Genomic DNA, 16950 nt, shown 5'->3' on the forward strand with positions numbered 1-16950 from the left:
ATGGGCACGTGACGTGGTAATGTAGACGCTCGTATATGTGACTTGAACAACTGATATGGCACAGTATTTGGGAGTGATCATCTCGTATACAGCGAAATTGTCGGTTAATAACGTGCTGTCGTGATCATCTATGCAAAGTGATTGAAGAACGGTGAAGACATGAAGAGACGAAAAGGTTTTGAACGTGTTCATCTCATCAGACAACGCGGATGTCGGAGGCTTGCTTATTTTGTAAAGCAATATTTTGCTACCCTCTGCAGTAGATCTGGCGACGGAGTACAATACTGGTACAGGCACAAGTGTTTCGGAGCACACCGTTCAGCTCACATTGTTGAACATCGGTCTCCGCTGTAGACGAACTCTCGTATTCTCATGTTGACAGCGTCAGTTAAGACTGCAATGGACAGAAGACCTTGGAGGTGGGATCGAAGTTCAATTGAAACGTGTCGTCTGTACGGGAATCGGTGATCTCCTTTGCGTAGTCACTTGAAAACTTGTCTGTGGCAAGAAAATTCGCTTCTTTATTGCTGTCCAAAGTTGGGCCAAGACGCTTTTACAGTATGGGAAATCACTAAAACTCTTCAACTGCTAAAGGCTGTTGCGGCATATATTTCGATGCAAAGGTGATGAAATTATCTGACATCCTTCGGAAATTGTTTCTGGATTTCATGCACACTTACGTATTAGTAGCTTTCCGTGTATTCTACAAATCTCGTAAATGTTCAGGACATATTCGGAATATTCTTGATTCTCGCTAAAATGTTCTGGAAATTTCTACTATGATCTCATATCTAATGGAATGCAAATAATTTATTTTAAAGTGATATGGAATGGTCTACAGCATTCCGGAACTGCTGTGTTCAAGAATCTGTAGTCTCTGAAAATACTTAAAGCAAAATTGCGTCGATTATTTATTTATTTGTTTATTTAACCTGATGTGATTAGTACCATCAGACCCTCTAAGTCTACGTACCAAAGATTTCACACATACAGTACATTTTTTATTTCATATTACCTAAAAAATATTTTTAAATCATGTGAGTGTCTACAGAGACAATGTGAGTAAATAGTACTGACTGTGAACTAGTACAGTTAGTACTGGTAGTACTTCTGGCACTGCTGCTGCTGCCGCCGCAATTAATAATAATAATAATAATAATGACATAAATAGTAGTAATGATAGTGCTAGATAAAAAAAGATTTTATAGGTGTACAAAACAGATGTTTCCTTATACAGCAAGTTCTGGAAAAAGTAATTTATGGGGAATGCACCAGCTAAGGTTACTGGAAAATGAAGATTCAGTTCGAAAGAAGGATGCACTGGGGTGACGGTAATCATTATTGTTGCTTCAGAAGATGTGTCGTTAACTATCTTCTAAAGCTGAAGATATTCAGTTCACTAATATAATGCAGGAGGGTATTGTAGAGACGAGTTCCTGCTGCTGAGGAGGACTTTAAGGAAGTAGCTGTAGGAAGGGGTGGGACAGAAAGGATTTTGCTCTTCTAAGAACAGCTGTTTCTACCACGTTGTTCAGACAACAGCGTTAAGGCCGAGGAGAGATATGAGGGCAGGGTTCGTTCATAAGACAATAGAAAAGAAAGGGGGTATGGAAACATTTGCGCTTGACAGCACGCAGCCAGGATAGCTGTGCATATGTTGGTGAAATATAATCAAAGAGTCGAATATCACAGATATAACGAACACAGGTTCATAACGAGTTCGTGGCATTGTGAGCTTTTCCGAGAAATACCTTGCAAGATAACATCGCTGTAAGCAATAACTGGTAGTATAAGTGTTTATAGAAGTTCCTTTTCCACGTCAAGAGCTTTTTATATTTTTGTAGGGCATGGAGCTATACTGATGCCTCCCTGCATATTACAGTCACGTGCCCAATACAATTTCGATTTTCATCTTTTATTAACGATAACCTTATTGCTGAGGTTCAGAAGTTGACATTTCTCCCATTTAGTGTTAACGGTGCTAAGGATTCCCGATATTTCGGGCTAAATAGCCCAAAATGAACAGTCAGTACCGTTTGGGTTTTGGATGGGTTCAGCTTTAACCCTACATTCGGTGCCCATTTTAACCGTGCATTCAGGTTGGTACTAAGATTTCCTATAGCTGTCTTCAGGATTATTGGGTTTGCACGCAGATACTACTCGAGGTCATCAGAGTAACTGTGATATTTGCAATACAACAAACTGATTATACAACACAGACATACAATGAAAAGAGTATGGGACCTAATACCGAACCCTGGGGAACACCTGATGCTACCTGCCTCCATTGTGACTTTATGGGGCCGGAAATGAGGCATTTTTGGGGAGGTTTCAGGCATGAGCAAAACAATTGCACTGCTGTCGGTGACAAATTCAGGCTGCTTAATTTGGCAAATAAAATGTCGAAGTTGACAGTGTCAAGGGATTTGCTGAACTCTAAGAATCACGTGATAGACGCCTCTTGCCCATCCATGGTAAGCCACAGGTCATCTGTTACCTTTATTAAGATTCCGGAAGACTGACTGACATTAGTAGTAGGTGGTTTCTAGATAGGTACACTACTGGCCATAAAAATTGCTACACGAAGAAGAAATGCAGATGATAAACGAGTATTCATTCGACAAATATATTATACTAGAACTGGCATGTGATTACATTTTCACGCAACTTGGGTGCATAGATCCTGAGTAATCAGTACCCAGAACAACCACCTCTGACCGTAATAACGTCCTTGATACGCCTGGGCATTGAGTCAAACAGAGCTTGGATGGCGTGTACAGGTACAGCTGCCCATGCAGCTTCAACACGATACCACAGTTCATCAAGAGTAGTGACTGGCGTATTGTGACGAGCCAGTTGTTCGGCCACCATTGACCAGACGTTTTCAATTGGTGAGCGACCTGGAGAATGTGATGACCAGGGCAGCAGTCGAACATTTTCTGTATCCAGAAAGGCCCGTACAGAACCTGCAACATCCGGTCGTGCATTATCCTGCTGAAATGTAGGGTTTCGCAGGGATCGAATTAAGGGTAGAGCCACTGGTCGTAACACATCTGAAATGTAACGTTCACTGTTCAAAGTGCCGTCAATGCGAACAAGAGGTGACCGAGACGTGTAACCAATGGCACACCATACCATCACGCCGGGTGATACTCCAGTACGGCCATGACGAATACACGCTTCCAATGTGCGTTCGCAGCGATGTCGCCAAACATGGATGCGACCATCATGATGCTGTAAACAGAACCTGGATTCATCCGAAAAAATGACGTTTTGCCATTCGTGCACCCAGGTTCGTCGTTGAGTACACCATCGCAGGTGCTCCTGTCTGTGATGCAGAGTCAAGTGTAACCGCAGCCACGGTCTCCGAGCTGATAGTCCATGTTGCAGCAAACGTCGTCGAGCTGTTCGTGCAGATGGTTGCTGTCTTGCAAACGTCCCCATCTGTTGACTGAGGGATCGAGACGATCCGTTACAGCCATGCGGAGAAGATGCCTGTCACCTCGACTGCTAGTGATACGAGGCCGTTGGGATCCAGCACGGCGTTCTGTATTACCCTCCTGAAACCAACGATTCCATATTCTGCTAACAGTCATTGGATCTCGACCAACGCGAGCAATAATGTCAAGATACGATAAACCGCAATCGCGATAGGCTACAATCCGACCTTTATCAAAGTCGGAAACGTGATGGTACGCATTTCTCCTCCTTACACGAGGCATCACAACAACGTTTCACCAGGCAACGCCGGTCAAGTGCTGTTTGTGTATCAGTAATCGGTTGGAAACTTTCCTCATGTCAGCACGTTGTAGGTAACGCCACCGGCGTCAGCCTTGTGTGAATGTTCTAAAAACCTAATCATTTGCATATCACAGCATCTTCTTCCTGTCGGTTAAATTTCGCGTCTGTAACACGTCATGTTCTTGGTGTAGCAATTTTAATGGCCAGCAGTGTAATTTGTTAGCTGATCGTGGAGTATGAATTCTAAGGCCTTAAGGTACTGGCAAACAACAAAATAAAAATAAAAATAAAAACTAATCTTCGGTGAAGGCAAAACGCAGCGTGAAGAAATGGAGCAGAAAAATGTTATGCTCTTGAAGGATTTATCATTCCGTCGACATCGAGGTCATTAGACATGCTATTGAAGTTTCGGCCTATGAGACTTCATTACGTTATTAAATGGAGGCACTCAAATTGAATACTGAGGAGATATTTAAGAAGTTTCCAGTGTTCAGTGTTGCATGTAAGTCAAATATTTACGTAGTCTTCAGTAAAGCTGCAGGAAGAGCAGGGAGCAGCTATGAATGAAAGAGAAGAAGAACGAGCAGGACGATTAGCATTAAAACGTGAATGTTATTAACGAGTAACAGAAAATAATAGTGAAAGAAGGTTTTCAGAATGTCGTGTACTTACATCTTTCGGGAGATAAGGCGTCAGAACGATATAGAGTTATGGTTTTCTGTTCGCACAAGGAAAATATGTTTCTGATTTGGCTATTTTCTTTTATTGCCTGCATCCTATATGACACAAAGAGTGGAATGAGATTAAACAAAAATGGGGTTACGTGAAGCAGATCTGCACCTTTTAACCAAAAAATACAAAATCAGGGAATGACTTTACAGTAAGTGGACCAGAACTTTATTTGTTTGCAAATGCTTAACAGTAATTTCCGAAATAGATCAAATAATGGCATAAGAAATTGCAACTGAAACATTAAGTACAAAACAGGCGAAAGATGGGCGCTAAATAACAGTTTGCGAAGTGTCTGAGGCAAAGTCAACAGACATTAATAATCTGGATTGCGAAAATACGAAGGAACGATGCTGAAAACCTTGAACCAAGGGAGAGAATGCTTTAAAGTTTAAAGAAGGTTAGAGGATATAGGGAATGCCGGGTCAACATAGTAGCCATAGTGTCGGTGGAACATTATCCTCTTTGATCAAATCGGAACCAAGCAAAATCAGAATAAACTTACTCCACGTTGGTAGAATACTCTTTTCGTTGTTATCTGTTGTAGCTGTTAATATACTTAGGAAGCCTTTACTCACAGACGCTTGTGTGAGGAATACGTTATCACTGCTATGCTGTATACAAAAATATGCTTTTAACTACACGATTGCAGCAAATTTAATGTTTAGTCTCATTACCCAAATAATCAGTTCCTGTACCGCATCTATGAAAAAGTTTATAATTTATAAAACAACTTACAATACTGGCAGGCATGGCTGTTGTTGCTCGGAGCACACTTGCATGTGAAACCTCCTCCCTGCATTACTTCACATTGGGTTCCGGCAACACATGGACTCGAAACGCACGGGCCCACTCTCTTCTCACAATAGGCACCTGGAAAACGTAACCAATCATCTTTCAGAAATTTTAAATTATACTTTCATATTACGACCGAAATGTTTCTAGACGTGCCACAGAGCAACGCCATTATGCTGAAATAAGGCAGAGAGAGTACTCACCATAATTGCGTAGATAAGCTGAATGGATAATCACTGTACTTTATCTCTGAAGGTGCAAGCTGTAGAAATAAGAACTTTGTACCTTTCATAAAGAAACTCCCAGAATCAGGTACCCAGATTCGTAGGCAACTAGGAGAATCACTCCAGCTGTCTAAATTAAGGAGCAAACGACAATTTATAACACAAAGAAACAATAAGTTTGGGTTATCATGATTGACTTATTGCTGGACTAATATTACAGATAAACAGTCTACTAACAGAACAAAAAAGGGAGAGAATGATGTTTCTTTGGAAATTCTGCATTCAGAGTTGAATAGAATAATATGGGGAAATTTTACATGTTGTGCGATAAGAATATGAATAGCAGAGGAACGATTAAGTGCGTTGAAAAACAGTGGCGTGCAAAACTTAAGGACGTAAGTAACTTTCGCACGATGTGTCACTGTCAAGCAATACAGGTCGGTGAAACTTGCAAATAATTGCTACAGTATAGTACGGAAGGTAATTGAAAGAAGTACCCAATGAGCCGAACAGAATTTACACTTCAGTTGAAAGACAATAATTACACTAAGTTACAGGAATTAAGTAGCCTATGTACTATCATGCGCAAAAGTATCCGAACGACCTGAATTGTGATCCGCCTGATTTGAATGCAACCAACATAACGTAGCTCTCTAGCGGGTCCTCGTTCGGCTATATAAAATGGATACCACGAGAGACCACTAGACAACACTGTTCTTTAGGGAAATCAGTGCTATGTAACTTCACAACATGGTACTTCAAAAACTAGAAAAACACGTAATTAGAGATGAGTTAGTCCCTAACCCTTGTACAGTGAAAGGTGGCTACACTGAGCCACAGCGCCAGAGATCGCTAGAGAGCATTGTTCCGCCGCCTCCACTGGCAGTGATTATTGAGAACTCGTAGTAGTCAGTGCTTGTCCAGGACTCGTAGTAGTCAGTTCGTGTTCAGATGTGCTAGTAAGGAGTGCTTGCTGAGATGTGATACTGAAAAGTTCTTGTTGAGATGTGGTAATAGCGAGTCGGTGTGGAGATATATTGTAATGATTAGAGTGATTTTGGTCAATATATGAAGGTAACGAAACTTGATTTATTTTTCATTATTTCCATGTTTTAAATAATGCGTCATTACAGGTTCAGTCAACAAAGCATCTGGCTTGTGTTCTTGTATTAGAGTGTAATTCTGGTTTTCTTGAGTAATTATGGTATTTTTATTTTCTTTAATTAATTCAGTATAAATGATATTTAAAATTTCTTGTGTTATTGAAGAAGAACCGTGCCAGATGCGTACGTTGAGTCATACTTCCACACACAGAACAGTTATACTTGTGCTTTGGTTTCGTAGGTTTTATAGTTGCTGGGGACTTAATTAATTAATTAATTGTGTTAATGAACATTTCCATTTCATTCCTTGTTATTGTTCTAAGCAGTCAGATTGCGTAATAATAATAGTCAGGGCCAACCGTTTACGAGACTTCGTAATCGGACAGACAGCTACTAAAGCAGAAATTAAAATTGTTTTCATTTCATTTAATTAAGCCCCCATGCAACAGGTTACAATGATTTTCAAAAGCGTTTACATCTCATTACAATCTGAAACAACTAACTATGGCACATAAACTATGTAGCAATCCTTAAGGACTGTGACAGTTCGAAGTATTTCTCCTCTGTATAAGGTTTTCCCGCACCTGCTAAATGTCTCAATGACGACTGGTTGTTGCATAAACTGGTCGCTAAAGGAAATAGTTAAAGAAAACGCGATAAACAGCGGTAAACGCTCTATAGAAACCGCAATATTAATGGAGTATAAGCAGTAACGTCACTGTACTAATTATTCATGAAGAATTATTTGCCAACATGTTTGAACTATAAATGACATGACGAAACTTTTTTGTTCTGGATCTGGACAGAAACCCAGCAGACGTAGCCACTACTAACTGAATACACTTTCGCACCTGATCGGGACTTGATCAAGGCAACGATCTTCAATGCTGACTAGCCGTAAAGCGACGTGAAATATAAAGGGTTTCACCGGTATTAGTTACCACATTTCAACTTGAAACGAAATGAAATTATTTCTACTACATCAAAACCATTATCGCCCTGTTAACTAACTACGAAAGACGTTTAATATACTCTCGTTCACAAGTAACGGAGTATTCACGTGCTGAAAATTTGAATGTTACGATTTAAAATGTTGTGACGGGATTTCTTACCGAGCACGTTATCGGATTGTTAACTAAGAAAAATCAGATGTTACAAATCGAATATATTTACCAGCAGCGAGCTGTATCAATATGAGATCAGGGTACAATTTGTTTTGCTTGCCCGGGAATCGAACCCGGCACATACTGTCGCTGTTTCCCATCCATAAATAGACATTAACTATCAACTGCTTGCTACGCAGTAGTGAGATGCTCGCATGTTTCACTAGAAATTACGGTACCTATCGTTATTGTTGACTATACATGAACAGACATTAAATATGCAAATTATTTTTCGGTGGTAGGTCAGTGTGCACATGCTAGGGCTCGAAATGAAATTATGAATATGTTTGTGTAGGACCAGGATTGCACCCCAGATACGTTCCATTCCCAGAGATCCGAATTCGAATTCCAGTCCAGGACCAAAAGTTGCAACGTCTCAAGTTAAAATTAAATATGAACACTGTGAATGAAATAACCAATCCTAAATTTAATGAAATAAACTTTTTAGTGCTACTTTACTGGCGACAGAGTTTGTGCCTTCGGCGGTTGCCACCTCTGTTACGGCGCCATTTAAACAGGCTCTAAGCTGTTGGCAGTGGAGGGATATTGTGTTTAATGCAGATTACGAACCACTGTGCGGCCTAACATTGTGGGCTTGGCGTTATCATAGATGAATTAGATCTTTTCGTGAGTGTTAAAATTGGAGGTTGTGATTGAGAATCGAACTTTCATCCCGTAATTAACAAACTGCGACCGACGCAGCAGACCACTGCAACTCACACTTAGTTGTGTTGTTGTGTCCAATGATAAACCTAGAAGCTGTGAAAAAATCCGGCTCTCTCTATTAACTGGTTAATTACGCGCTATTTTCTAATGCGGGTATAATCGTAAACCATGACTGCGTGATATAAGGACAGTTCTAGTCTTCATAGCCCCAATTTGATGCCGATATGAAATTTTTCCTATGACAACTAATGTTTTAGTTCGAGAAATACAACTACTGCGTGAGAGGTTACCAGATAATTCGATGATTACTGTCATGATTGCTATTATTATCTTCATTATGCTGCTATTACACATGTGGCTGTCCAAATATAGTAATTATGTAGTTCCTTAGGGAATTCTTTTCGATTTAATGTCAGAAATCTCCAATTCTTCGTTAATCACATTAAAATTAAATTAATTGCTGAAACCTTTATTGAGAGAAGAAATCGTGTTTTTTTTCTTTATTTATTCGCACTTAGCAACGATGCATGTAAAATGCGAAATCTGGAGGTAAAACACTATTAAAATGCTGGGATGTTAATGTCTGCCGTTAAATGTCAAGTGTATGCTTTACAGATGACTTCCTCAGACTGTTGTGAATCAAATGGGACTACATTGCTGCTGATTAATATCTCCCTTATTTTTGTGTGTCGTTTTTAATAAACTACCGAAACGACCACATACAGTATGCAATATAGTAATAAAAATTGATTAAAACTTTTCATGATAACGGTACCAAATACTCTGCCTTCTTGAGACAAAATACACCAAATCATTACTAAGTAGCAAGAGAAAGTTAAAAAATCATTCAGTGCCACACTTAAGCCAATATTATTGAAAGAAGCAGAAAAACAGCGATTAAAATGTATTTAATTCTGTAAATGTTGTGTCAATAGATCCACAGACTAGAGAATAGAGGTAGAGATATAATGGCGCAGAGGTTTTCATTCGATGACTTTACTGATTGTTGATCTGCCTCTGAGAGTCTATTTTACAGAGGAGGATAAAGTACTGTCGCCACCCATATTCGAACCGACAGCAAGCGCAGTTTTAAATTTCATGTCCAAACCCTTTACCCCTACACTAGCAGCCATCTGCAACAAACCTTCCCCCCTTGTTGCCTCAATCGTAGATTCGTCACCTAAACAGGGTTCTAAATAGCGAAACCAGCTGCAGTTTCTGTTGAAACGAGCTTCATGAAATCAAAACTATTCATTTGATACATTCTATATCATCCTCTAAGGGGGAATCATTCAGAATATTTACAGAGAATGATAAGATATTATTGAGTGAATTTAGAAGGAAACCTTAGCACCAGTCCAGGAAGTAATTCGAAGGCCACATTGCTGCCAAATGTATGCTGCAATATTGCCAATTCTCCATTAGACTGGTGACAGGCAGAAGACGCCTGCTAACGCGAGAACTCTCTTCAGCTTGTAACCATAGGACAAGCTCGTGCAACACAGACGTGGCAGGGCCGGCATTGGCGCTAGCGCCCGGTTGCTACCACTTTGACGGGGACCTGAATAAGAAACTTAAAGGCCAATTAGCTACCGATTTTTACTTGAAAATCAGATATAAATATCGGGGAATAATTTATGGGACCCTCCTTTTAAGTAGCTGTCGTAGCAATTTTTGTTATTATGTCTTATGAGAACTGCAAACTAAAATAAGTTATTCTCCAGAAGCGATTAGGTTCTGTAGTATCACCTGACGCCGTTAACGGAATGAGTAAATAATATTATTTTTCCTATTAAATACGTGAAAATAAATTTTATTTCGTAGGATTTCTTTGGCACTACTGCTGACTCGTAATAAAACAGATGAAACCACAACATGACACTGATTACAAAACGCGAACATCAACAAAGACATTTCATAAACTGCGAATAACACATTGTTCCATCTACATCTCACAAGCGGTGTTACGGTGTGTGGTAGAGCGCACTTTCTACATCACTATCATTTCTCCAGTTGTTTGCTCCAGGAACGGATGTTTCGTGGGAATGATGATTGCTGGTAAGCATTTATGTGCGTTCTAATCTGTCTAATTTTGTCTTCACGCTTTTTCTGCGAGATATAAGTCGGAAGAAGCAATTTATTGCCTGACTATTCAAGTTACCTACGGTCTAGGTATTAAACAGTAGACCATACCGCTGTGGAGGCTGCCTCTTTGGCAGCGTCTTCATGTAGAATTGAATGAGCAACTCTCTAACGCTTTCGTGTTTACTAAAGGGTTACTTGAATCTTCTCGATTTTGACTACCCTACCTGGTACGGATCTCAGAATGATGAGCAGTATTTAAGTATTGGTAAAACGATTGTAAGAAGTCAAGATTGTAAGAAGTGAAGGAACATGGCATCTACCTCGTCACCTGTGTCTACACTTTTCTGGAATCTCGTGGGCGAACAGAGCGTTCTGAGTTGGACACGATTCTTGTTTACAGAAATCGTATTGATTCTTAAAGAGTAGATTTTGGAACTCCGAAACTTGTTTAATGTGCGAGCATGAAACCTATTGCGAAGTTCTTCAACAGACCGACGTCAGAAATGTAGACGTATAGTTTTGTGCCTCTTTCTGATCACTCTTCCTGAAAATGAGAATAACCTGTGCTTTTTTCCAATCATTAGGATGGCGCATCAGGATATCTGCGGTAAAATGTTTGGAAAGGAGCAAGTTCTTTCGCAGATTTTGTGTACAATCCAGTTGGTATACTTGCAGGTGCAGTGGCCATTCTTCTGATGAGTTATTTCTGTACAGAACTCACATATTGCGAGTTACACTCGCACATTTCTGATTATTCGCTTTGGGTATTGCGTTTTCCACTCAGTGTTAAATAGAAATAATCTCTCATTTATGCTCCCGTCTATACTGGAGTCCAGCCTGCACAAATAACTCAGAATACTATGTATTCTCATTGACGTCAAATAAAATTAATAGTTTCACTTTGATGGCCTCATCGGATTTGACGTCATTTTCCATGTGAAAAAAATATTGTTCCCATAGTCGTCTTGATCTTCTTGAGCAATGATCACAAAATAATTTAAAATCAATAGTCCAAATGCCTCTGAGCACTATGGGACTTAACAGCTATGGTCATCAGTCCCCTAGAACTTAGAACTACTTAAACCTAACTAACCTAAGGACATAACACAACACCCAGTCATCACGAGGCAGAGAAAAAAATCAGTAGTCCTTTGAACGACTGGAAAAGAGTGAAATAGACTAATTGAGTTACGTGTATATTATGATCTTCTTCTTTCAATAAATGTCTTAGCTGGTGATTAGCAATCGTTTTCGATTTTCTTATGTTACACCTTCACTTGAAGAAGTTTAAGTCAAACACATTTTCCTTTTGCTCATAGTAACGTGAATGCACAATAAGAATAATCGAACGGTAAACCAAACATTCTTTTGTTATAAAGTTTCCACCCTAATGACACAATGGATTCAGTATCGTATCCAGTTTCCATCCGCCTCTACAACAGCATTTAGCCACCGGGGAACAGAGGCAACAAGTTTACGGGTGAATATGTTATTCTGCGACAGCTCTTCCCGTAAATCATGAACTGTTTCGGACAGAGATGGCTTGGTTGTTGATGTAGGTCACCTACACCTAATAATTTTCTCCATCTCTGCCCATACGTGCTCTACAGGATTGAGGTCAGCACCTCCTCGAGGCTAGTCCCGGAGATCATGTCTCCATTCATTTGAAACCATTGTTTTACACAGTTCGCTTTATGGACTGGGGAACGGTCATGTTGGAATGTTATACTACCTCCCGAAAACCTCCGACGAACTGAATGAAGCATTATGTACTCCAGTATTTTGCAGTAATTATGACAAGCAAGCGGACGGTCCAGTTCCCACAAAACGGAACAACTATCTTATGATATCCATCCCCAAACTGTGACAGATGTTAGGCCACACCTTTGCCTCTGATAAACATAGTTTCTGTCAAATCTCTCTCCACGTGGACGATATACAAGGACAGAACTGTTTGGAGCAGTATAAAACACCTTTTCGTCCGTAAATATAACTTGATCCCAGTATGAAAGTGACTTATTCCTGTACTCCAGAGCGAAGTTTAACCGGGCAGCCCGATGTTGCTCTTTCAGCAGTTCCATAACTGCGGATTTTCGTCCATACCTTCCCTTCTTGTTGAGAGGTCTTCGTATGGTCAACCTGCTCACGCTTAGCTGAAGGATGATCCTTATTTCTGTGCTGGTTCTGAATGGGTCGTCACCATTGCATTGGAGTATACAATTGTCTTGATACACCGTGGTGGTCTGGGGACGCCCAGGGCGACGACGGCGGTTGACGTGGCCTTCATCCGCCATCCTCTTTACCCAGAGATGAATCGTAGATTCGCTGTATCCTAGGGCATGGGAAATGGCGCTGATACAGTATCCATGTTCATAAAGCGCAAGAATGTGACCTTTATCGAATTCCTTGAGCTGAGACATTGCAGGTAAGAACCTAGTGACAAGGCAAGAGGAAACGAAGTGCTATACAAGCGGGACAGCACATTCTTCGCCTCAGAAGTCACATTAATTCCCGTCTACATGCTACGAAAAATATTTGATAAATAAGATTGTCTTAAGTATTATTTTGAGTATCGTGAAAATTACACTGCTGGCCACCGTAAATGCAACACCCTGAAGGAAGCATCCGAATCAAGTGAAATTTACACCATGGGTTTGCAGCGATGAGATATGCAACTGATTAGAATTTCAGCGCAGACGCACATCACGCGCGCCTGTGGCGCCACCTCATAGCGCCATTTAAGGCTTGGCGATTTCGACGAGTGTACGTTCGGCACGTGTGTTTACCTTGTGGTTGTTTCACAAGACGATCAGTTATGCCTCGTAGACAACAGCGAACATCTTTTGATTAAGTATCCGAGTTCGACACAGGAAGGATAGTGGCTTACCGAGATTGTGGATTATCATACAGAGAAATCGCTGGTCGTGTTGGACGAAACCAAACAATTGTAATGCGGATATGTGGCCGTTGGATGCAGGAGGGTACGACGGACCGACGTAGTCGATCGCATTCACCTCGGTGCACCACTGCACGTGCTGATAGGCAAATTGTGCGCATGGCAGTGACGGATCGCTCAGTGATATCCCGAACCATAGCACAGCACATTGCGTCTGTAACGCATCATCCAGTGTCTGCGCGTACCATTCGACGCTGTTTACAGCAGAGTGGTCTGTCCGCAAGACGTCCATTGCTTCGTCTACCATTGACGCAGAACCACAGACGTCTCCTTCGCCAATGGTGTGATGACAGACGGATGTGGACGGCAGAATGGAATGACGTTGTCTTTACTGACGAGGCACGCTTCTGTCTGCAGCACCACGATGGTCGGATTCGAGTGTGGAGACACCGTGGAGAGAGAATGCTGGACAGCTGCATTATGCACCGCCACACTGGTCTTGCACAGGGTATTATGGTATGGGGCAGCATTGGATATTACTCTCGCACGCCTCTAGTACGCATTGCCGGTACTTCAAATAGCCGGCGCTACATATCCGAGGTGCTGGAGCCAGTTGTCCTTCCTTACCTTCAGGGCTCGGCCACAGCCATATTTCAACAGGATAATGCGCGACCACACGTGGCACGCATTGTCCAAAGGTTCTTCGTCAATAACCAGATTGAATTGCTTCCCTGGCCGGCTCGCTCTCCGGATCTTTCGCTTATAGAAAACATGTGGTCCATGGTTGCTCAACGAGTGACCCAGATTACATCCCCAGCTGCCACACCAGATGATCTGTGGCAACGTGTGGAAGCTGCTTGGGCTGCTGTACCCCAGGAACACATCCTACGTCTCTTTGACTCAATGCCGAGACGTGTGGCAGCGGTGATCTCCAACAATGGCGGCTACTCTGGCTACTGATTCTGGCAGGAACCACATGTCACAGACGTCTGTAAACGTAATCGTTTGATACTTGGTCAACATCTTATCTACAAAATAAATCTTGTTGTGCTACCTCTTGTCTTTCTTGGTGTTGCATTTACGGTTGCCAGCAGTGTATTTTGTCTCTAATCTTCATACATAGTAATAATGAAATTGTTTTCAGAGATTTAAAGCAACATTTAGATTCATGTAGTGATTCAGGTGATGGTGCTCTCGCTAAAGCACGTCATACACGTCTGTAACAACTGATTCAGCCAGTGGCGGGTTGGCGTAATGGCTAAAGCGCTAGGTTTGATAACTCTTAGAATCAGATACGAATCCTGCCATTACAATTACTTTTTAATTTGATGTAAACAATGAGTTATTAGTTTAGATGGACAATGCTACTTTTATCGTTTACATTATTTGTAGTATTGTGCGTATAGGGCTTCGAATGCTCTGTGGAGGAAATCAAGAACATTTAATCTCCAGCAGCTTCCGTATTATAAATACGCCTCAGTTTCAAGATAAACTCAGCCTTCAGTATATAATACTTCTGTATTTCTAGTAGTACCATACCTACAGGTGCTAAACTCTGCTTCTACTAATGATTTCTACAGCTATTCGAATACAACTTGTGATGCCTTTTAGGATAAGTACTAACGCAGTGTCGTCAGACGAAAGAGATATACCTGCCTCAGACTTTGGGGACTTTGATTTAAAACTCTTCCTACCTCGGCAATGAGGATTTCATTTTTGGGAAATCAGAAAACGTTGTTGCTTAAGAGGTTTTAAGAGGAAACTAAAGTCCTTCACCTACAACAACATTAAAATTGCGGGCTGTGCATCTATTATAGGCCACATTTTGTCACATTTCGCTGGCAGGAAGGAAAAGAGCTCATCAATAAGAAAACAAATCTCCTAGGAGGAATGGAGGAACGAAATTAAACCTCTCATGTTGGGAGGTTATGTGATTTTATTTCAGTGATTACAGAATCAAGTGAAAAGAACAATGCAGTTAACATCACGAACACACTGCCGGTGTATGACGTCGCACTACATGAACAGGGATTGATGCAGAGCCTTAAATTCTGCATTCGGTATGTATCCATTGCACACGAAATTACTGTTACGGTATAGTTGTGTATCCTAGTTTGATAATTGCGTACTGTAGGTTCGATGCTCGCGTAGGTCGTTCATTTTTAACACTCACTAAGGGATCTACTGTATCTCTGGTAACGCCAAGTGAAGAATATTATGTCACAACATAGTTCAGAATCCGCATAAACACCATATCCCTTCCCCAGCAACAGGGTCAGAGCCTGTTTAAGTTGCGCCACAAGAAAGGCGGTAGTCGCAGAAGACAGAAATTCTCTTCGGGTAAACATGCACAATTTTTTTTTCATTTAATGACCCAATGGGAATTAGGTTCACAGGGCTGATATTTAATGCAAATTTGAGACGTAGAAAATTTTGATGATGAGGTGGAGTTCGATTTCGGTTCTAGATGACTGGAACGTATATGGGTTGGAATCCTTGTCCAGTGAAAAAATATTTATAATTTCCTTGTAAGGCATTGTGTGTGCACACCGAAGTATCAGCGAAAAATAATTTTCATTTTTAATGTCCTTCACCCCCCCCCCTCCCCATCCCCCCATGAACCATGGACTTTGCCGTTGGTGGGAGGCTTGCGTGCCTCAGCGATACAAATAGCCGTACCGTAGGTGCAACCACAACAGTGGGGTATCTGTTGAGAGGCCAGACAAACGTGTGGTTCCTGAAAAGGGGCAGCAGCATTTTCAGTAGTTGCAGGGGCAGCAGTCTAGGTGATTGACTGATCTGGCCTTGTAACACTAACCAAAACGGCCTTGCTATACTGATACTGCGAACGGCTGAAAGCAAGGGGAAACTACACTCGTAATTTTTCCCGAGGGAATGCAGCTTTACTGTATGGTTAAATGATGATGGCTTCCTCTTGGGTAAAATATTCCGGATGTAAAATAGTCCCCCATTCGGATCTCCGGGAGGGGGCTACTCAGGAGGACGTTGTTATCAGGAGAAAGAAAACTGACGTTCTACGGATCGAGCGTGGAATGTCAGATCCCTTAATCGGGCAGGTAGGATAGAAAATTTAAAAAGGGAAAGGGATAGGTTAAAGTTAAATATAGTAGGAATTAGAGAAGTTCGGTGGCAGGAGGAACAAGACTTCTGGTCAGGTGACTACAGGGTTATAAACACAGAATCAAATAGGGGTAATGCAGGAGTAGGTTTAATAATGAATAGGAAAATAGGAATGCGGGTAAGCTACTACAAACAGCATAGTGAACGCATTACTGTGACCAAGATAGATACGAAGCTTACGCCTACCACAGTAGTACAAGTTTATATGCCAAATAGCTCCGCAGATGACGAAGATTTTGAAGAAATGTATGATGAGATAAAAGAAATTATTCAGATAGTGAGGGGAGACGAAAATCTAACTGTCATGGGTGACTGGAACTCGACAGTAGGAAAAGGAAGAGAAGGAAACGTAGTAGGCGAATATGGAATGAGATTAAGGAATGAAAGAGGAAGCCGCCTGGTAGAAT

At 41.2% G+C, this 16950-nt stretch overlaps 1 protein-coding gene across 1 annotated transcript in view; it reads right to left on the reverse strand.

The window, feature by feature from the left end:
* LOC126249196 (agrin-like) overlaps nucleotides 1-16950 on the reverse strand; it is a 203680-nt gene that overhangs the window by 70172 nt on the left and 116558 nt on the right. The window contains exon 6 of the mRNA XM_049950850.1: nucleotides 5209-5343. Within this exon, the coding sequence (XP_049806807.1) occupies nucleotides 5209-5343 (135 nt within the window). The remainder of the gene's footprint in view (nucleotides 1-5208; nucleotides 5344-16950) is intronic.

Source organism: Schistocerca nitens, chromosome 3, assembly GCF_023898315.1.
Source record: "Schistocerca nitens isolate TAMUIC-IGC-003100 chromosome 3, iqSchNite1.1, whole genome shotgun sequence".
Taxonomy (NCBI): domain Eukaryota; kingdom Metazoa; phylum Arthropoda; class Insecta; order Orthoptera; family Acrididae; genus Schistocerca; species Schistocerca nitens.